The sequence below is a fragment of the Macrobrachium rosenbergii genome, chromosome 4, assembly GCF_040412425.1.
Source record: "Macrobrachium rosenbergii isolate ZJJX-2024 chromosome 4, ASM4041242v1, whole genome shotgun sequence".
Classification (NCBI taxonomy): Eukaryota; Metazoa; Arthropoda; class Malacostraca; order Decapoda; family Palaemonidae; genus Macrobrachium; species Macrobrachium rosenbergii.
In genome coordinates this window covers 78616746-78638470 of record NC_089744.1, presented here as the reverse complement: position 1 = coordinate 78638470, position 21725 = coordinate 78616746, and the positions used below count along the sequence as shown (strand labels likewise).

Below are 21725 nucleotides of genomic sequence, written 5' to 3'. Positions count from 1 at the left end.
TCACCTGCTTGCCTTCATGCTTCTGGCAGTGCAAGATTTATCTTGCTAACGTGTTTAACTGATAAATAAAACTGTATTTTTTGTGGTTGGGGCTTAATTTTTAAAATTTTTCTTGAAAAATTTGCAAAGTCAAAATTTGTAGATAGTATATATTTATATATATATATATATATATATATATATATATATATATATATATATATATATATATATATATATATATATATATATATATATATATATATATATATATATATATATATATATAACCTGGTTCTGATATTTCATAACATTTTTGTTAACACTTTAATTACCTTCTTAATCTGATCTGCTATTCTCCTCCTCTGTCTTATAATTTTGCTTTGCTTTCCTCTATTTCTTTTATCATTCACTTTGTATTTTATTTATAAAGCATATAAAGAAATACAAATCCTGTGCAACAAAATGCCAAATAATTAAAATTCAACATTTACATATACTGAAAAACAATTACATTGATGGGTAAAAATAAATAAGAACACCAATGTACTGTGTACAGATATAAAAAAAAAATTTTTTTTACAAATCTAAATTCTAACATCAAGAAGATTCACATCTAAATCACAAACTAGAGGGAGGTTCTACAAAAATTCCTTTTGTATTGATATGAGCACAATAAAAATACCAAGAATAAATTTGCAAATATTTCCCATGCAAAATTACCATCACCACCCACTAACAACTAAAATATGGATGTACTTGCAGATTTCTCACCTTGGCTGTTGGCTCCCAAACTTCCTTGAGAATACGTTGCTGTGATCCATACCAGAATAGCTAAGAAGAATACAGCAAGAAGAGAACCAGTGATAAGCTACATAGCAAAAATAATTAAAAAAAACACACAAAAACCATATGCAACTGAACTAGACTTGGCAACCAGGCTCTCAAAGATACTTATTACACGAGTTAATTTTATTATGGGTTCAATTACAGTTTATAAGCACTGCTAAACTGGGTCTGAAAATACAAGAGATAATGCACATTTTATACACTTTCTTGACATGCATTAGACAGCCTAATTGCCATATCATCTTACTGGAAAAGGGAATAGGCAGGACAGTCTCATATCCTACACCCTGCACAAGTAAGTCATGGCTCATTCATCTACATTACAATACACAAATATGTCAGTATAAGTAGGTTGCCCTATGGTATGGGAGAGCACCATAATAATGGTGCTTTTACCAAATTAAAGGCTACAAAATTTTAATACATGCATAATACAATACAGTACAGTACTCTGTTCAATCTTGCCATACTAAATATTAGTTTTCAAAGCCAAGTATCAAATTAATGCAAAATTTCACATTAGAGCACACATTTAGGTAAAGTTAGCATCCTGTGATTGTTGCAGTCTAATATTGCATGGTTAAGTATAGCTACTTGAAGATGAACAGGACATTAAAGGGTAAACACTGTAAGCACAACTTCAAAATACTGTACATCACCAGTCAACAACATCCCTTGTAATATTTTATTGGCATGGATACCCATTCTTCTAATTGCCTCAGCAAACTGGTTTTTGTCATAGTTATCCAATCAACAGGCTGTTTCATGAGCTCATGCTGAAGTCTGCCCCACTCCAACCAACAACACTTAAAAGAGATTCAAACTCTTTCCTTCGTCTTTGTAATTGCACAGACTTTTAACTACTGTAGCCTGCCACAATGTTGAATAGGAGGCACAAGAAAAGAAACTGTCTAAAATATGGATAGACAAAACTATGTCTATATTAGTCAAACACAAATACAGAAATACTTGGTAACCCATTGTCATATATGAATTTCCAGTTAAGTTGCCATTAACTAATGATGGTCTCTGGCTTTCTAAGGTCATTATTATTTGTCCTGTAGTCATGTTTTCCCTTTCCCTTGATAGTTTTAGATGTCTTGACAAGTCCTCTCAATGAGAGAGAAAAAATTATGATGTAATTAATACATGTAAATTGGAGGCCATCACATGACTGGAATAGTTAAAATTTCAGCCTGATCTAATGAAGCAACTCTTGACAGCATTCCAAAACAAACTACTGAGGTCACCAGAAGCAAAATTTACAAGTGGTAATTGAGTGTTGAAGCAAACATTTTGCTGTGCCTCCATACTTTCACCCTTAAATACTCTGATTATTTTCAAGTGACCTTGTTCATGAAACATTTCGTTGCAGCAATCAAAGGTGGAGCTGACTGTACTATTAGAACTCATGACAAGAAAGGCAACATTTAAGTATATCACAATGCAAGAAAGTAAAATAGTATATTAAGGTATTAAATAAATGAATGGCCACAACAGACTAAATTAGGATTCTAGCATATGATGTATCAATGTCCTAAAAAGAATAAAAATTACAACTACATAAAAATAGGGTACAACAATCATTTCAATGATCAAAAGGTTTAAAACCAAAGAAGAACCCTGAAAGAGGTTAAGTGTAATAAACCATGGAATATATTAAGGGTCAATACTACACACCAGTTATAATTCAAAGTCCCTAATGTTGATCTTGTACATGAAGCCAGGAAAACCAACCATTTCGAGAAATACACTTGAAAATAATGCTTTCAGTTTTGTAGGCATTATTACTGAACTGAAGTCCTTTCCTATCAAGGGTATAATGTTGATTATTACAGATCTGGATAAATTTCAGCAAAATCCTAACCCCCTAAGATCTTATAAAAGAGGCCTCTTTGTGAACCTGTAGGGCCCAAAGTCAAAGGCAAAAGGTGGTTGTACCTAATATTTTTCTGACCTGTAAAGTTTAATCAAGCGCAATCTGAAATGGCACTTGGTCAAATTTATGGGGAAATTTATTTTTCCATTTACTTGATTTGGATAAAGCAAAACTATTCTGTATTTTGTGACCAAACTTGCCCTGCCTGCACAAGCAAGGTTTGCCCTCCTACGGTTTGCATGGAGATGGATTTCACTGTTCATTTAAGTTATCGAAAACATTGTTATTAGATCTGACTTCTGAACTGAATACAATGGTGCCAGAGGGAGGTGTTTCGAGGTAGCTGAAATGAGCAGTAGCACTGCAACATGACTCAGCCACTCTCGTATTCATGAGGCTGCCTTTTCACTGGCTCAACCAGGTTGTCCTGGTTGAACCACTACAACAGCATTTTTTTCCAACAACTAAAAGATATAAACGATCAAAAAATAAATATCAACAGCTTTTCAATCTTGTTTGCATTTTCACTGCTACAAGGCACAGGAATTGTTGAAAATGTGACATCCAACAAAAAAAATATTAATGAAAAAGATGTTTCTTAATTCCATCCTTCCACACAGTGCATAAAAAGATTTTGGCTTCTTTGGATAATTCTCCTATTAGCCAATAACGAAAGCATTCCTCATGCAGATATTGTGTACCAAGGATCCTATAGGTCCAATTATCTGGTTTTCTTTGAGCTTACTGCACAGCAAGAAGTGATAAACTTTTGCTGAATACTTTGCCAAGTCACAATAAATATCAATTTCACTGGCTGATTCTGATTATAAATTTAATCTGGGTTAAATTTATAACTGTCACTACCTAACTCCATTCTTTAGAAGATGTGAAGGGATGGTTAGGAACGAGAAGAGAGGTATCAGGGAGTGGCAAGGTTAAGAGGACTGAGGGAGAGGGGAAATAGGTTTTATGTGATTCAGGAGTGGCAGGAGAGAAAGAAGTAACTCTGGAAAGCATGAGCCTATTAGTCCTAAAATACCAAAGTATAGTCTCATATATCTAACTGCACAGAGTTCTTAAAAAACTTACTGAAATCTCATGTGAGATCTCCTGAAAAAATATTTCTCTAAGAGCATTTAGCCATGGTAATTTCAGCACACCATCCCAGAATTCATTTACGGGGTTATACAAATGATCAAATTTATGGAAATTCTCTGGAGTGTGACACTTGAGCCACAGATGTTTATGCAGGTAACATAAGTTACTTTTGAGGTAGTTCCAGTATTTTCCAGTACATAAAGTAGTTTGACTGAAAACACGAAAATTTATCAATATCAGTTGAAAATCTCTGGTTCTTTGGACCCTGGCATTTAGTATAGTTCCCAGCCCAAGCAAATGTTAGATTTGGCTCATGTGCTGGCTTCCTGGCTATGTGAGTTTTGTTTTCCTGTGTCTTTGGGATTAAACTTTAAAGGAATATTCAAATACACTGAATTTAATTCAGTGGGTTCAAGAATGTATTTCCCATTCTAAGGGTGTAACTGTTTTTAGTGCAATCAATATGAAAATAAGAATACATTCAACTAGAATTGATAATTATGGTTATTGGTACTTTGTTTCCTTATCTAAAACTTATCAGGAACTCTTATCAAAACACTATTTACTGCATTAATGAATACTGAAGACTGTACGAGTCTTCTCGAAAGAGAAATAATGAATTCACATAAACATAAAACCCACCCACTAACATTTTCTGCAATAACTACACATGATGAAATCTAAATTCTACAGAAATTATTTTAATCTTTTTGGGACACTTGAAAATTTCTGCCAAAAGCATATCACACAACATCAAAAATCAAGACTGCCATTCAAAAATTAGTGTTCCACAAATTATGTGTTTAGAAGTTGAGGCTATCACGAGTTTGTGTGTAGAAGAATAATCTGCTTAAAACAAATACTGGGCAAAACCCAAATAAAAATAAGAACTACTAAAAAAACATTACGGAAGTTCAAAATCAGATTAAAAATTAATTTTAAGGTTTCTACGATTAGGTTACATAAATATGGTATTCTAGAACAATACACAAAAATTATTAGATAACTTTTAAATGCACAGATTATAACTCTACCCATTTAACAGAAACTCAACTTCAAAAACCACCTGGAACAAACAACTCTAATTCATACTTACATCATTTCTCCGACACGAATCAAATGATCTTTCTGAACAGACGCTAGAGGTTTCACTGTCATTATCAGACTGGTCTTCAAAGGCTTTAGTGTAGATCTTCCTGTTAGGAGAGCGCTGTGTGGGGATATGGAGGTTAATGCCTTACAGATGAGTATTTTACCTATATATGTTTTGTTACCCATTTTGCAAAAGAAAAAGCAATACCCTCTAATTGCTAACTGAACTCTTTGAATATTTTTCATCTTTCTTATTATGTATTTTCCTGAAATTAAATAAAAAATATTTTCATTATCAACATTTTTTCATACAAACAAATTAATCTTATACAGTATATGCCTTATTTTCATCTTAGAAAATTCCAGGTTCACCAGACTTGGAGTCTGCGTAACAAATTGAGTTCATTATGCAGGCACCAGCCATACCTGTTTGAGTGTGTGTTTCCAGATTGCAATTCCTAAATCCACAGGTAAAGAATTAAAGTTGTAGGGATAGGTGGGCACTCATAACATGACCACATAAGATTGTATGAAAAAAAAAACCCTTATTAATAAGTACAAGTTCTTCCATCACAGAGTTAAATGTAATTTGAGCCCTCTCCACTCTTTGACCTGTGCTCTTTCTGCAGGAACTCTATCACCAAAACACCAGTAATCATGTATATGCCTTATGCATGCTGCTGCAATCTGAAGACAAACCTCACTCCCAGAGTCTGTTCTGGATAATGTCCAGATATGAAGACAAACAGTAAACCAAAAATGTGTTTTCTTTTTTGAAGTAAAGTGTCCCAAAAACACCCAAGAACCTTGCATACTTAACAAGTTCACTGGCCATTCTAAATTGATGACCTGACCCTTTAGCTCAGACAGGTTAATTTGTAGTATTGTGTAGCCTATTCTCATAACAAACCATGACAATGTGTAATGTCATTCTCCTCTAAAACAATTAACACATGTTATGCAAATGCTTGAAGGCCTAAGAAGAAAGCTTTAAACTTTAAATTCATGAGGTGTCATCTCTCCTGTGATATCCGATGCATCATGGCCTGGAATTTCAAATGCTATGTGCCCTAAGCATGACTTGACACATCATGAAAATCACAATCTCGGGGTAAGGGAACAAGGAAGCATTTGCATCACTATCGTCATCATTGACCACAATCTTGGGAGCTGAAGTTGGAAATCCTTCTCTTAAATTAATTATGAGGCACTAGTTTTACCAGTGGCACTGGTTGGCTGATAGGGGATTGCTAAGGCTTGGCTACAGGACAAGGACTCTAGCAAAACTGCTGGACCACAGCCAACTGTCTTCCAATCCTATCATCTATAGGTGAACCAAGAATAGCAAGTCAAATTTCTCGCAATTCACCTGTAGGCCCAAGGATCAGCAAAACTGGAATAATTTGGACAGGTGCTCTGCTGCTATGGTTGCCAAATTTAGCAAATCATCAAGGTACCTCTGAACTGATGACACACCCAGGTTACCATTAGTACCAAATTATGACTTACATCAAAAGCAATATATACAACATCATAAAAGTCACAACTACAAAACCAGCATCATTATGAGAAATAATGTATGTGAAAAAATACAAACAAAATCTTCATAATGTAAAAGAAAAATACTTTACTTACAGTTGCAGCAGTTGCTCAGTTGACATAGCCAAGAGAGCTGGTAACCTAAAAATAACTGTTAAATTCTACTGTATCACTTTCTCAACACTGAAGAGAGTCATCAAGTTGAAAATATATGTTATGAATGGACACAAAATATTAAGCATTGAGAGAAATGGTCATAAGGAACAAGTCTGGCCAAAAGAATATTTTAATTGCTAGGAGAATCTGGAAAAATGAGCTAGAAATTTATATAAATGTCACAAGGTAGAACTGGTGTATGTGTAATGAAAAACCTTTTTATCTACAGATACAAGCCTGGTGAACAAGGGCTTTTTGATTAAAAAAAATATATATGGCACACATAAGATAAATGGGGTTGTGATGAAACAAACAGTTCATGAAGCACCAAAATTTTCAACATATGTGAAATCATCCAACTACAGAAAACATGTAATTAAATGTCATAATCTCATTTATTTTAATGAAAACTTTAAGTAAAATTTTCATATAATTTAATTTTAATTGAAAAAATGAAGTTTATGGATTTGGAATTGGAGTATTTGAACCTTATCTGTGATTTCTCACTACAATAAACTGTTTCCAAACCATCAGAATAACTTGCTCAGTTCTTGGCTGGTTATGGCAAATAGAAAGAACGCTAATAGTGTCTAGAAACAATGATATAAGATGAATCTATACTTTACATTTTTTTCAAGTATTTACTGTAATATCCACTAATGTATCTGGTATGCAAAGAAAACACAGTTCTGCAGTTCTGTTTTTGCTAATAGTTTTCGTCACTCAAATTTTGGAGAACATCAACTTTCAGAAAAACAAACTATTCCTGGTAATGTGTTACAACATATTTCCAGCTATACCAAGTAAAAACCCCACATAATAAAGGCTGATGCAAATTCTGTGCTGTATTTAATTTTCTGGACAGGGAAAATTCTCTTTTTTAATAATTACTAGTGAATATAGAAAGCATTCTTACTATTCATTTGGCAAAAGTGATATCATAAAAAAAAAACCTGATTCTGACAGCCTCACATAATTAGATATTTCCTTAGCCCATATTTTGTGATGCTAATGGGCAGCTTCCACACAAATATTTTTTCAAGTTATCGTTATAAAGTATTGTTTTTAAGTTCACTAACCAACATGAAACTACTTACACCACATTAACAATATCACTGACTTCCTGAAATAGAGAAAATTTTAATATGGTTTCCCAAAGGATAGAAATTTACTGAAATAGAGAAAATTTTAATATGGTTTCCCAACTTTCCCAAAGGATAGAAGTTTACTGAAATAGAGAAAATTTAATATGGTTTCCCAAAGGATAGAAGTTTACTAAGTGCCAGCATTAAAACTGCAAGTAACTTTTGACTGAGAATGTCACGTAACTGCAAGAAGTTTTACAGGTAAGTATATAGCTAAGTGCAAAATTAAGACAGACATACAGTATAGTATTTGAGAAGCAACTGTTATTCTTTTTAAATAAAAGACAATTCAAACATTCATATTGTTGACCTTATATAACATTAAAAGTTTTACAAAGCCATCAATATAAAATGAGAGGGAGAGAGAGATACTGATTCTCACAATACCTTCTACCATTATTAATGAATTATTACAATTATACTTAAAAAATAACTTACAATACTGGAGGGCCTAATTGAAAGAAAACAGATTCTGGCAGAAACAAGGGTAAAAAACTGAAAAGAAAGAAACATAAAGAGAAAAGGAAGGGTTTGCAATGTGTATTATCATTATCAAAAATTTTGGCCACAAAGGAACAAAATATATTATCAACTACATTCACAGTAGAGTATAAAGATTAACAACAACCCCTTCCTTTTAATCTTGCAGCAGTACCAAGCCAACCAGTGCATGTGCAAAATAACATTAATAAGAGCACTAATAACAATAGTAGTGAGGGTACTAGTGGTTTTAAATAAAAGTGGGACAACTTTCATAAACTGTTGTTGAACTAATAGCACAGCAGTAGCATCAATGGAAAGCTAGATTATACTAGACCAGTGTGTAAGCTGCCCAATTATTTTATACATAAGCAGAATCTAGAAAAAAAAAAGCAAATTTCAAGATGGACAACCTTTCTATACAAAATGCAGCAGCAATCACAATGAATCATACTGATAATCAAATGACAGTTGATTCAAAGTATAAAATTTTCATCATACCTTACCAAAAGCACAGCATAATAATAACAAATTAGCAACTATTCCCAAAGCATTTGCAAGCTAGTTACTTCAGAAATTAAACTTATTTTTCTATTTCTCTTTACAAGTTTGAATAAGTATTTCATTTGTTACTGAACTATCAAGCTTGAAGCAAAAGCCATTAAAATAAGCTATAAAAAGATAAAATTAAATACCGTTATCATAACTTCAAGGTTTTTATACAAACCCATAGATAATATATTGCCTTATTTTCCATGGAAAAAAAATACAAGTCTCACTGTACTCTTATCTGTCAAGATTCAGAAAGTCCAACAGTGTATATAGTATTGTCCTACCTTCTGGTATGCTGTGTTTCCCTTCACTATTTTGTGGAAATATCAAGAAGCAAGCTTGCCGGGAAAGGAGGCCTCCAATCTATTATCACCTCCAGGACAGTGAAAAAGTGACTGTACAATACCAGCAACCCATCACATACTTCAGCTTTAACCTGTTTTTCAATGATCAATCCCACATTACACTGCAAGGCCCAAAACTTTTACAAGCTGCTCAAATACAATGCAAAAGTCACTAGTTGATTTAAAATGAGGGGCTTATCTCCAGAAATGAGAGGCAATATCTTTGTTAAATAGCAATGGCCCACGACTCCACCTAGTTACCAGTCCAATTCATCCAGACTCTGGAAATGAGCCCCCAAAAGAGGATGTTCAATTTGATGAGGAAGCCAACACTCATCTCTGCAGCCATCTGCAGAAACCTCAACAGACAAACATCCTGCCACTCCTGGGTGGATGGGGAGCAAGATTTTCTATCTTAAAATGGTTTACTTCCCACAGTGAGAAAGTAAAGTTCTGTGGAACTGCTTGGGAACCTGAGGCCTTGGGTACCAAGTGGAGAAGTAATGCACATGAAAGAATTTTCTTCACTGACCAAGTTTATGGAGGCGATGTTGGAGACTGAATCCAAGTTTACATATTCAAAATGGATACAACAGAGGCTGTGGATGAGCTTGTCCAGGAAGGAAGAAAGGGTCCAAGGGTTAGGAGACCCATAACTCATGGTCTGCTGGAGATGAGGCCAGGAAGTTCTTGAAGGCTGTGTCTCTCTCCAGCACCAACAAATTCATTTGATAATTCAGCACTTTGTGAATGAGCAGAAACGAGACGTTCCCAAGAGATGGCCACCCATTTAGCCTTTGTTACTCCATTATCCCCATCTGACAGTCTAGAGCTGCCACCACCTAAAACAGCTCACTCTTACATGTTCATGAAGGCTAGAATTTCCCCACAAAATTTCTTATTCAAATCTGCTTATGCTGGTGAGAGAGTTGTTATGCTGTGCCAAACAGTCGACAGGTGAGGGGAGCTAACATCTGATGGGCCAGTGGAGGGGAAAGCACAAGTCAAGGTGGCAATCCACGAAGAGTGAAAGGCTGAGCCAAGCAGGTCAAGGTGGCAATCCAGGAACAATGAAAGGCTGAGCCAAGCAAGTCAAGGTGGCAATCCAGGAACAATGAAAGGCTGAGCCAAGCAGGTCAAGGTAGAGTGAAAGGCTCAGCCAAGCAGGTCAAGGTGGCAATCCAGGAACAATGAAAGGCTGAGCCAAGCAAGTCAAGGTGGCAATCCAGGAACAATGAAAGGCTGAGCCAAGCAGGTCAAGGTGGCAATCCAGGAACAATGAAAGGCTGAGCCAAGCAGGTCAAGGTGGCAATCCAGGAACAATGAAAGACTAAGCCAAGCAGGTCAAGGTGGCAATCTAGGAACAATGAAAGGCTAAGCCAAACAGGTCAAGGTGGCAATCCAAGAACAATGAAAGGCTGAGCCAAGCAACTCATGGGCTGAATAGAAGGACAAAGACATTCCTTTGGTGGCAATGGTGATTGAGAGCTCTTTAACAGGCACAGTGCGTGGAGGCATCTCCTGGTGCAACAAATCACTGCACAAAACTCTCTACTTAAAGTTGCAGGTAAAGGAGGCTAAATAACCCTGCAACTGATTAAGTTGGAAAAAAATCAGCAGGAATCCTTGATAAACGAAGTTCACATCTATTTCTGGGCAAATTACTGGTGCTTATGAGACCAATCATGGCACTTCTCGAATGTCTGATCTTGGAAAGATGGGGCACAAAAGATGTGGATGATGATCCATGAAAGATTAATACAATGAAAGTGAACGTGTCAAGTAAAGTACTGCTGCTGACAATGATGATCCTAAAGTGGTGGTGTTGACTCCATGAAATCTCACACACGAGTGAGGGTGAAGCTGCAGCAGTACCAGTAGGAAAGATATGCATGTACAGTGAAGACTTTTATGAATTTCCAAGGACATAAGGCAATATATGATTAATGGTGTTGTGATGAAATAAAAGTAATGTTTCTAATACGGCAGTTTCAATATTTCACAAAACTAGGGAAAGCAATCAATAGTAAAAACTTCAAGCAATATATCCATATTTACACATATAGCAACTGTCAAGACCTATTCTCGTCTTTGTAGAACTAACTACCCAGCCATTCCAGGCTAAAATGGCTGGTCACGTCAGAGCAGGTGCATTACTAAGTACATCTTTGTAATTACCAATAGTAGTAAAACAAGACAATAAATAAACCACAAATATCCTCTGGGAACCTTACCATTTATGGAATACAGCACTAATAGCAATTTAACTAGAATTCAAACCTTACAAATTAAAAACTTTAACTATAGTCTATTGAAAGTTTTGCATTCCATTATACTACAATCTACCATTACCAGTATTCATGAATAAATCAATATAAAACTCACAGGCACATCAAAATATGTCATGCAATTCATCCATTCTGACATGATCAAATATTACCAAACAATTTGCCATTACACTTATATTTACAAAAACTAATCTACCCCCTGATACTCAACAGCATGAGTTACTCAAAGCATTTACTAAGCACTATGTTCAAGATCTGAAATACAGCTGAATGTGTACATGGCATATATAAGAAAAGGAAGTTTGTTCCTAACATTCCTTTCTTTAATAGCAAAAATCATGATTCCTAAATTCACATACATCATTCATTCCGAGTACTAGTCTACACATACATTTCTGGATCGGGGTCCCGTGTCACCCGGTGAAATAGTCCATTCAGCACTTATTTCTAGGTAATTCCATTGCTAGATACCAGAGAAAGCTAAATGAAATGCTGGAGTTACTACCCCCAGAGCGAGCTCCACTAGATGGAGTCGTGTATGGAAAAGGGTGAACTACAAAAACACGGAACCTTATCCTATAGAGATTCCCAATGTCAAAAGTCCCAACGAGAGAGTGCCGATACAAGCCCATGCACTACTCGCGGACTGTATACAAGGCAACACTAGCCGCATTCCATTTTAGCACGTTTTTTCGTTCACACGTAATTTCGTTGTGATCCTTATTTTGTGCTCTATTTTGGATTTTTTATGGCATCCTCGCAAGGTTCTTCTTCAATTACTTGAGTACCAGTGTTTTGTTGTTTTTTAGGCGATTGAGGCTTCTTATTTTCCTTTAGTTTAATAATTAAAGGGATTTATAACGCCGTCTCGATCTCCTCTCACGTCGTCTCTTGACCTCTCTTGGTCTTGGGTCGGCATGTTTGTTTTGTGTTTTTATTTGTATCCCTTTTTATTTGGGATATTTTACCATTAATGATCCCTAACTTTAGTGGGTTTGATTAATTTTTGTTTGTTCTGTACCCATTTACTACGAAAGTGCTGTTTAGCGTTTAGGCTACGAGCTACCCCCCGGGCCCATTCGCTTTTATCATGGCTTCATTACGAGTGATTTTTATTACGGGAGTGATGTTTAGCGTTTAGGCTACGAGCTACCCACTCGGGCCCATTCGCCTTTATCATGGCTTCATTACGGGAGTGATGTTTAGCGTTTAGGCTACGAGCTACCCCCTCGGGCCCATTCGCTTTTTATCGTGGCTTCATTACGGGAAGTGTTGTTGAGCATTTAGGCTACTGAGCTTCCCCATCGAGCCCATTCGCTGGCCTCATTATCATGGCCTCATTATGCTTTATTTTTGTCACTCACTTCTCTTAGCCTTTGGGGATCTTATTTTCATTGGTACTGTTACGGTTTTTACTTTGTTTTTATAATTTTGGCTTTATTTTGCCTTGTTTTAGACTCACTTCTCTAAGTGTATGGGAACATGATTTTCATTGTTACATTTAATTTTTGACCTTGTGCTTGGATGCTTTTGAATTTTGTTAATTTTGGGATACTTTCATTTAACTGGAGGTCGGTCATGTCCCTTCACGTCCATGTTGTGTTGGGCCTGCCTATCCTCCTACATGTACCTTATAGACAATTTTTGTTTTATTATGATTTTGTTTTGAGTTATTGGTTAACCTTTACCCCTCTCCTAGGCTTCCTTCCTTTACATCACAGTTAGGTTAGCCTAGGGGTTGGCTGTAACACTTTTTCCCTTCGGGGAAAAAATCGTTAAGGAGGGGACGATCTCGATCTGTACGTATGAGTTTCATGTCGGTGATCTCGTTCTGTACATGTGTGTTTTATGTCTGGTGCTTCCCTTTGTTTGGTTTTGGCTTGGATATTTTGCCTACGTCCACCCTCTCCCTGTTTCGGCTTTTCACTTAGGCTAATGTTCCTAATAAGTTAAGCTGGAATAGCGAGGGTTTACCTGCGTAGCCTATCCTAGTTCAATCCTTCTTTGGGTTGCTTACCAATGGTGACCGGGAGTGCTCTCCCCACTCCTGTTCACACTTCTTTTACCGACTATATATATGTTATTTTGTGGTTTCAAGAGTCCCCTTCTCTCCCTTTTATCCTTTGCTCTCTCTCTCCCCTTGGTTTGTTTTCAAAGTTTGTTAACTTTCCAAGGCTTGAGAGCAATTATCCTTATTTTATGTTGTAGCCTACATCCCCTCCCTCTGCATTGATTGATTGTCACTCGGTGTGTCTGAGTTGACACTCCACCTGGACCTGGAGGTGGCCAGGAGTGCTCTCCCCACTCCTGTTCACACTCCTTTTATCTTTCATTGCTCTCCTGGCCGTAGAGGTTTTTGCCCTTCCTCTCTTTTTCTCTCGCTCTTGTCGTGCAACACAGCTTACATAGCGAGGGGATCTATGAGAATCTCTGGGCGCCCGGGAGTGCTGTCCCACCCTGGTCGCTGCTTTGGGTTACCAACCTCCTGGCCTATCCTTCCCCCTTCCTTTTACGTCGACTATTTCCCCTTCGTGGTGCTTCCTACATGTTCGCACCTCACTGTTGGAATCTCATACGAGGCCAGTTAGCGTTCTCCACCTAACTGTCTTCTGCTTTATTTACTTTCTGCGTTCCCCCTCCTTTTGCTACTACCTGTTCGATGATTCGTTATCTTGTTGGGCGCTCTCCTTGCTTACTGCTACGGGCGGTTTTAGTGTTTAGCGGTCGGCGTTTATTCCCCACCGCTATCACTTCGTTCAGGATATCCTCCTCCGGGGTTTTCCTCTCTTGGCTCGGTGCGCCCACTTCCGAACAGTTCATAACCTTCCCACATTTTGTTCAAACATGATCGCTCGAATGTTCCGTTGACTGTTTTTATGTCTATGAGTTTTGTCCTGTTAGCCCGGTTTTCTCTCCGGTTTTCTCCGGGGGTTTTCCTGGTCTGACTAGGCTATGGCATCCGTTCCAGCATGCCCTTTTCTCATACATTTTCGGCTGGTTTTGTCAAGTGCAGGAATGCTCCGCTTTCCTGCAACAAACCAGCGGTCACGGAGTCTATAGCTCCCATTCCGGTGTGCAATCTGTTTTGGATTTATAGTTTGCCACGGAAGGTTATGAAGTACGCTATGCTCTCCTCGAGCAGACTTCTTGATGAACCCGTAGGTTTTATATATACCTGTCGGTTTCGTCTCCGCCAAACTCCGCCTCATGTGACTTATTCTTGACTCGGAAGGTTGTAAAACGCTATGCTCTCTCTGAGCAGGCTACTTGATGAATCCGTTTTTATTTACACCAGTCGGTTTTATCGCCAAACGCCGCCTCCTTTGGCTTATTATTAGTCGCTTGGCACCCGGCAGATTGCGTTATGCGCTATGCTCTCCCGAGCAGGCTACCTGATGAATCCGTAGGTTTCATATATGCCTGTCGGTTTTACCTCCGTCAAGCTCCGCCTCATGTGGCTTATTAATACTCGCTCTTTGGCGATAAATCGGTAGGTTTCACATATACGCCTATCGATTTCACTCAGCCAAACTCCGTCTCCGGGCGGGATTCTCGTTAATTCGGTAGGTTTCATATAAACCTATCGGTTCTCCGCCTCTTGTGGCTTATTAATAATCTTTCGGTGTTTGGGCTCTCTCCGGGCGAGATTCTTGGTGGGTCGGTAGGTTTCATATACGCCTATCGATTTCCTCCGCCAAACTCCGTTTCCGGGCGAGTTTCTCGGTAAATTGGTAGGTTTCATATACACCTATCGGTTTTTCCTTCGCCAAACTCCGTCTTATATAACTTATTAATAGTTGTTCCTCCGGTCTGGGGTCCTAATTTTTCCCCCTCCTGGAGGCCGGCCGCAAGTCTCGTAACTCTTCGCTTCAAGTTAATTGTTTACGGAGAGTTTTCTGAAGACGCCACGGCCTTCTGTCTCGTTCACGGACCTGTGAACATCGTCCCGGAGCGATAAGTAGGTGCGGGAATAATTGAGGCAAACCTTTTCCGCTTAGCTCGGAATTAGGTGAGGCAAACTTTTCCTTTAGGGGATTCGTTACCTTCTCATCCCTTTTCGACGGTTCCTGGTCTACCGTCCCTAAGGTGAAGTCAGTAAAAAAAAAAAAAAAAAAAAAAAAAAAAAAAAAAAAAAAAACCCTTTTTTTAAACCAAGAAGACCCGCTCCGGGGCCCCCTCAAGGACGTCTCGGATCTCTAATCCGGTGCCATCTACGAGTTTGGCCTCGTCTTCTGGAAAGGGACACGGCCCAAGCAAAGCAAGGCGGTTACCCCCTCCTTCCTTTGTTGAAAACTCTTTTACGGGTCTCCTTATAAGGAGCTCGATTTGAGGGTCATTGTCAACCTATTAAACTAACTATCTACCTCATGGTCCATGCCTTCCCTTTCCCAGGAGCTTAAATCCCAAGAGATTAATCTCAAGACTCATTGTCAATGGATCACCTGTTAAGTCCTGCTCCGTTCCGGAATTCTATCGTTCCAGACATCTCCACCTCTTTTCCCCTCCAGTCTGGTGAATCTTGGTGCCTTCCCTTTATGCTTCCCAGCATGAAGGCACCCTCCTGTCGGGGGTGTGGGCACACGGAGGTTGGTGGAAGGGCATTTCTTCCCTTCCGGTCTGGTATCCTCTTATCCGGGTTTTACCAGACTGTCAGAACGAGCATGGCATCTGTCTGGCAGGCTCCATAAGTGAGCCTTCAGCTAGGGGCTGGACACATCGTCTCCCTGAGAACTCTAACGGAGTGGCAGGCGGAGAATTCCAAGTTCACGCCAGCTGTGGGGTCTTACCGTGCTCTCTTTGAGAGCCCTGTTTCTTACCCCTTGTGCTCCGAATGTAGCCCCTCTTATCAACAGGCTTGTTTTGAAAATGTATCGCTGAGGCATTTCCGGGAGACAGATATCACAGATACATTCACAGTGAATCTTCTAACCCCGGACTACGCTTCTAATTTATTCAGCGTACAGCTCCCTAAGCTTCCAGAGTCAATTTTCAGAAGCTGAAACAGGGTGTAAGTCAGGCTTGCCCGTTCCGCCTTGAGCTGAAAAAAATCTTATGAACAGTTTCACCTGGAGAATTAATCTTTTCCCCAGGTGGGTGTTGTTACGCCCGTCTGGGGCTACTATTGTTACCCAGAGCCTCCGTTCTCATGGGTGTCTACCCTACGAGCAGAAAACGGTCTGATCTTGCCGGGACCTGTCCCAAGTCCGGCAAGAAGTTCATGTAGTTCAAGAGCCCCCCTGCTCAGGCAGTGGTGCAGGCTCTTCAGGTCTCTGCCCCTAGACAGCCGTCAGCTCTCACTCCCAGCCTCCACCTCGATGTGTGCGGGTTCAGCCAACACATCAAGCCCCTTGTAACACCCCCGTGTGTCTCTGCCTCCCCCACGTGCCTCCGCCGGAGTTTTCTTTGCTTCATACGAAAACCTAAGGAAAGAATTTTCACTAGACATTTGGCCAGAGGCTCTGACCCTCGGGGTTATCATAGGAGCAGGAAAGCATCCTACTCCTCTCCGAGAAATTGGGAAGGCATTTGCTTCACTGGAGGCAATCAAGCCTCCTCCCTGTAGTATTTCTCATATGGGTGGGAGGCTGTACCATTTTCGGGGCCACTGGAACTTCAGTTCCTGGGCCCAGAGTACAGTATAGTTATCAGGGCCCGGGGTGGAGCCCCCCCCCATCAGGTTCAATCAGCCTCCGGCCAGAGTTCTGGGGTCTTTGTGAATGGCCTGTCAGGCTTTTTCAGTCTGCCAAGGAAGTTCCCTTCCACTGGAAAATTTTTCCGGCGTGTCCCGTTTGTTTTCCTTATTCATGCGGCAAGTCTCGGTTGCTTACAGTCTTGTGGGTTCGGATCCTACTGCGCCGTGGAGCCGTAACCACCTCTATAGACCTTTCCGACGCTTCCTTTCACATCTTGGTTGCAGAAAGGTCCTATCCCTTCTTGGGATTCAGACTCGGGAGCAGGCGTGCCCCTTCAGGTTCATGCCCTCCTCAATGCGGCTCCAGAGTCTTTGCCAGTTTGAACAATACCGTAGTTCAACAGCTCCGGTATTAGGAGGCTATGCTAGCTGCATATCTAGTTGCCTGGCTCATTTGGGCACCCAGCGTCGGGAATTGCCTGAGGGCGCGGTCATTTTAATCGGTTTCTAGAGTCTTTGGGCTTCTAAGTAACCAGGAAGGAATCCCACCTGATTCAGGAGGGTAGCCTTCCGTAGTTATGAATCCAGTGGAAGTGGAAAGAGATAGCAAGGACATCCTATCATTTCATCATCTCAAACATACCTCTCCCCGTACCCAAGAAAAGGTCCTGGGTTTTCTCCAGTTTGCTTCAGTGACGGTTCTCCTTCTGAAGTCAAAGCTGGAGTTTATGACCGGGGTATGGTGGAGTCAGGGACGTGTCTCCTTGATTCCTCCTGCTTGAATAGTGGCCTCCGGCCTTGCACAACTGTCAAGTGCTTACCGAAGTCAGTTCCTCTCCAGCTTTCCCCTCCGGCCTTAGTATTCCACACCGTCACCTCTCTGGGCGGGTGAGGTGGATATTTTTTGGCCCAATGAACTACATGGTACTTAGTCGGTCACGTTCCGGCAGTTCCATATCGACGCTTTGGAGGGCGGTGACAGTCTTCCTGTCCTTGGGAAACTTCTTCCCCCCAAGAGGTTTCCTTTTAGGCTGGTTCTGAACAAAACAGCAATAGTGCGCTGCGTAAACAAGTGGTTTTGGACTCGAATTGCTTCGTTCAGGTTATGGTTCATTCTTCTCCATAACAAACAGACGCAGGTGCCTCTGTCTACCATCCTTCTCGTAGGGGTCCAAAAGGTCACTGCTTTTTCCCTATCCAGGGCCTACCCCCCTGGTGTCGGAATAGTCCTTAGACGGAGCGTCATTCAGGTAGTCTTGTGACCTTTTCCTGGGCCTGGAAGTAGGTCTGTTTGCAACCCAATTCAGCCACATACTATCAAGCTGTCCCGTCTGGTATAAACTCAGCCTGCGTCAGCCCCCTCAAACTCTGATGTCCTGGCTTTTGTGGTCTTTGTGAATCTTACAGTTTAGGAGGAAACTGATATTGGTCCTGTTATTACTGTTTTCCTGAAATCAGTTAAGGGATCCTACTCTACTGCAGTATGGTTCTGCAGTTAAGTAACTAGCACTCTTCACATAGTTTTCGAAGCTACAGTACTGATGCGGCCGCGTTGGCCTCGAGGAAAGTGTTTTGTTGGAACCAGACTCACAGGCCCTTAACTTTCATCCCTAAGGTCTGTGCTCGTCTAAGAACAGTACTCCGTCCACATTCGGTTTTCTGGTCTTTGAGTAATGTATCGGAGTTAGCTTCGGTAACCAACAATCATCTTGTTCTTACCTTTCCTTGTTAAGGAAGTCCCAAAAATTTTTAATCAGCTTAGCTTCTAGTGTTAGTTTTCCTGTACTGTCTGCCCTGTCTGGCAGAACCAATCAGTTTGGTTTCCCCTCATCAGGGGTAGTGTTGTGAATTCCTCACCCTAACTTTCTATCTACAATTGAAGGTCCTCATTTTCGGTGGTCACCTTGGAAAGTACTCCCTTTACAAGGTCTGTTTCTGTGTCCAGTTTTCTCCTTGCAGGCTTTTTTTAGACAGGACCTCGCAATTTTGTCAGGTCCTCTCCTTTAAAAAAGGGGGGCACTGTCATTGGGTCTGCTATTAGGCAGGAAGTATTTTCTTTATACAAGCCTATTCAGGTGCTATCCTAAGCTCATGATCTTAGACGGTGACCACTTACATTATTTTCATTACATGAACTTAGAGGACCTTACTAATGTTCAGGGTAGAATTCTCCTAGTTTTCAACGTTTCTATTTAAGTCTTTAATAGCATAAGAATGATGTTTATTTCTCTGTTACTATTTCACCAAGTGACACGGACCCCGATCCAGAAAAAGGATTTTGACAAAGGAAAAATCTATTTCTGGAGAGGGGCCCGTGTCACCCGGTGACCCACCCGTTTTTCATTCTCTCCCTCCCTTGATAAACTTCATTCTAGTGAGGTGGGTGCTAACATGGAATGCGGCTAGTGTTGCCTTGTATACAGTCCGTGAGTAGTGCATGGGCTTGTATCGGCACCTCTCTCGTTGGGACTTTTGACATTGAGAATCTCTATAGGATAAGGTTCCGTGTTTTTGTAGTTCACCCTTTTCCATACACGACTCCATCTAGTGGAGCTCGCTCTGGGGGTAGTAACTCCAGCATTTCATTTAGCTTTCTCTGGTATCTAGCAACGGAATTACCTAGAAATAAGTGCTGAATGGACTATTTCACCGGGTGACACGGGCCCCTCTCCAGAAATAGATTTTTCCTTTGTCAAAATCCTTTTTATAATCAATATATCCTTACCAAACCTTTTCAGATTTCACCCTAAATAGACTTTTTTTTAATACCATTCCTATTTAGCATCAATCAAATTCCTGTACAACATAAATTAAGGAAACAAACGACAGCACTAACACAGAATCATCAAAGCATACCATATTTTGCCTGATGAATATTATGGTTTAATTAAATGTGACCTTGAGACTTTTTTAAAACAAAAATAAAAAATAAAAACAAATCAACTATCATACCTAACACCTAGTAATCACATAGGCAATTTTCTTAATATATCTGTCACAGCTTCTCTGAGTGTTACCAACTCTCTATGGAAACCCATTATTTGTGTTCTAGTTCCAACATTTCCCCTGTGTATTTTTTTTTATTCCAACTCTCTATGGACACCCATTATTTATGTTCTAGTTCTAACTTTTCCCATGATGTATATTTTTTTTTATTCCAATTAATACTTAAGGTTTTTCTTGCAATGATATTTTTTTACAGTTACAACTAACATTCTTGAAGGTCAACAAACTGAATTCTCTTCAAATCCTTTCCACACAAGAGGTAGCACTAATAAATGAAATCTGACTTGCTTCACTTGATAAAATGCTCAATATTCAACTGTAACATTGTGGAACCTAACATAAAACAAAAATATAACAGCCATTTTAGCAAATATAATGTGTTACCACAGATCGAAGATGCAAGGTAACTCAAAGATAAACTTCAAAACTTTACTTTTCATTGAGAAATGCATAGCTCATGATAAAATTTTGTACTACTCATTATCTGAAATAATTTTCCAAGCCCTAAAACACCAATCATGTGAAGTATTTAACCCTAGAGATGTGCAGTGCTTGTGTGACAATTAATTATATACGTGGGCTGTACCTACTATTAAACCAATTATCATGAGGCTTGCTAAATCATCTACAGTATTTGCAGACACAAATGAAAAGTATACCTTTCAGTAACTTAGTAATTCGGTTAAATTACTAATTTTTGTACCCTCAAGCATAAAAAATAGATGGCTATTTAATGAAAAAAGAAATTTATGACTGATGTAAAGAACAAAAAAAAAATGCACTTGGGGATGTTAGTTTTACTTTTCAGTACCCTCCAGCAAAAAAAAAAAATAGATGGTTGTTTACTGAAAAAAGAAATTTACGACTGATGTAAAGAACCTGATAAATAAAACTTCACTTGGCACTGGGGAATGTTAAGATGGGGAAGTTAATTTTACTTTTCTCCAGTGGGTGCCTAAGTAGAGATATATAGATGATGATGTGGGAGGTTCTAGGAGTTAAATGTCTTAGAAATGACAAAAAAGTATACAATTCCATTTCACAAGTTTTCTATTTCATATTTTTCACATATATCAAAGCTGATCTATGACTGGTGTGTTTGTAAAATCACATAAATGAAACTGCTGAGAGATGTCTCATCTAGAGACCGAAATACACCAAGACCACCTTGATTGGGCAGGTGAAAACAAGGGGAGAGCAGTTACTCGGAGTAGATGTGAAAGTTGCAAAACAAAGATCAGTAGAATGACCCATAAAATCAGAGGGAACAGGGAGAAATGAAAACCTACGTCAGACTAGGCATGTAGAGGAAGTTAAGACAAGGAAACATATAGAAATCTGTGTAAAAAATATCAGCAGAGAGAACACATGCAGCACTTAACTAAGCAGTAGAAGTGGAAGTAATAGAAAAAAGAAGAGAAGGAAGACCCAGAAAACCACTGAGAAAAGGCATATATAAAACCTGGAGAGATGGTAATTCAGGTAGAAACTGAACTCAAATGTGCACACAACAGAATTGGAGAGAAATAATTTAATTTCTAACCTAGTAAAGGGAAAACCTGACTACATTTTTATTGTCTTTATCATTGCTATTACAAAGTAGTTTAACGAGACCATCAAATTACATATCTAGACTCTCACAGGGCTTCCAAAAGGATTTGCACTTGAATGAGAAGGGGGAAAACT

General features: G+C 39.2%; 1 protein-coding gene and 1 long non-coding RNA gene across 51 annotated transcripts in view; one reads left to right on the top strand and one right to left on the bottom strand.

Annotated features, from left to right (window-relative positions):
• Positions 1-5196, top strand: part of LOC136836952 (uncharacterized) — a 65009-nt gene extending 59813 nt beyond the window's left edge. Inside the window, exon 3 of the long non-coding RNA XR_010852514.1 lies at positions 745-5196. This is a non-coding gene — a long non-coding RNA (uncharacterized lncRNA). The remainder of the gene's footprint in view (positions 1-744) is intronic.
• The window catches only part of chb (chromosome bows), a 406696-nt gene that overhangs the window by 16868 nt on the left and 368103 nt on the right, over positions 1-21725 (bottom strand). For 35 of the 50 annotated variants that reach the window (XM_067101444.1, XM_067101403.1, XM_067101197.1 and 32 more), the window contains 2 exons: positions 4902-5015; positions 754-813 (listed from right to left, as the gene is read on the bottom strand). In XM_067101444.1, the coding sequence (XP_066957545.1) occupies positions 754-813; positions 4902-5015 (174 nt within the window). The remainder of the gene's footprint in view (positions 1-753; positions 814-4901; positions 5016-21725) is intronic. The other 15 variants (XM_067101309.1, XM_067101325.1, XM_067101326.1 and 12 more) reach the window with 1 other exon arrangement.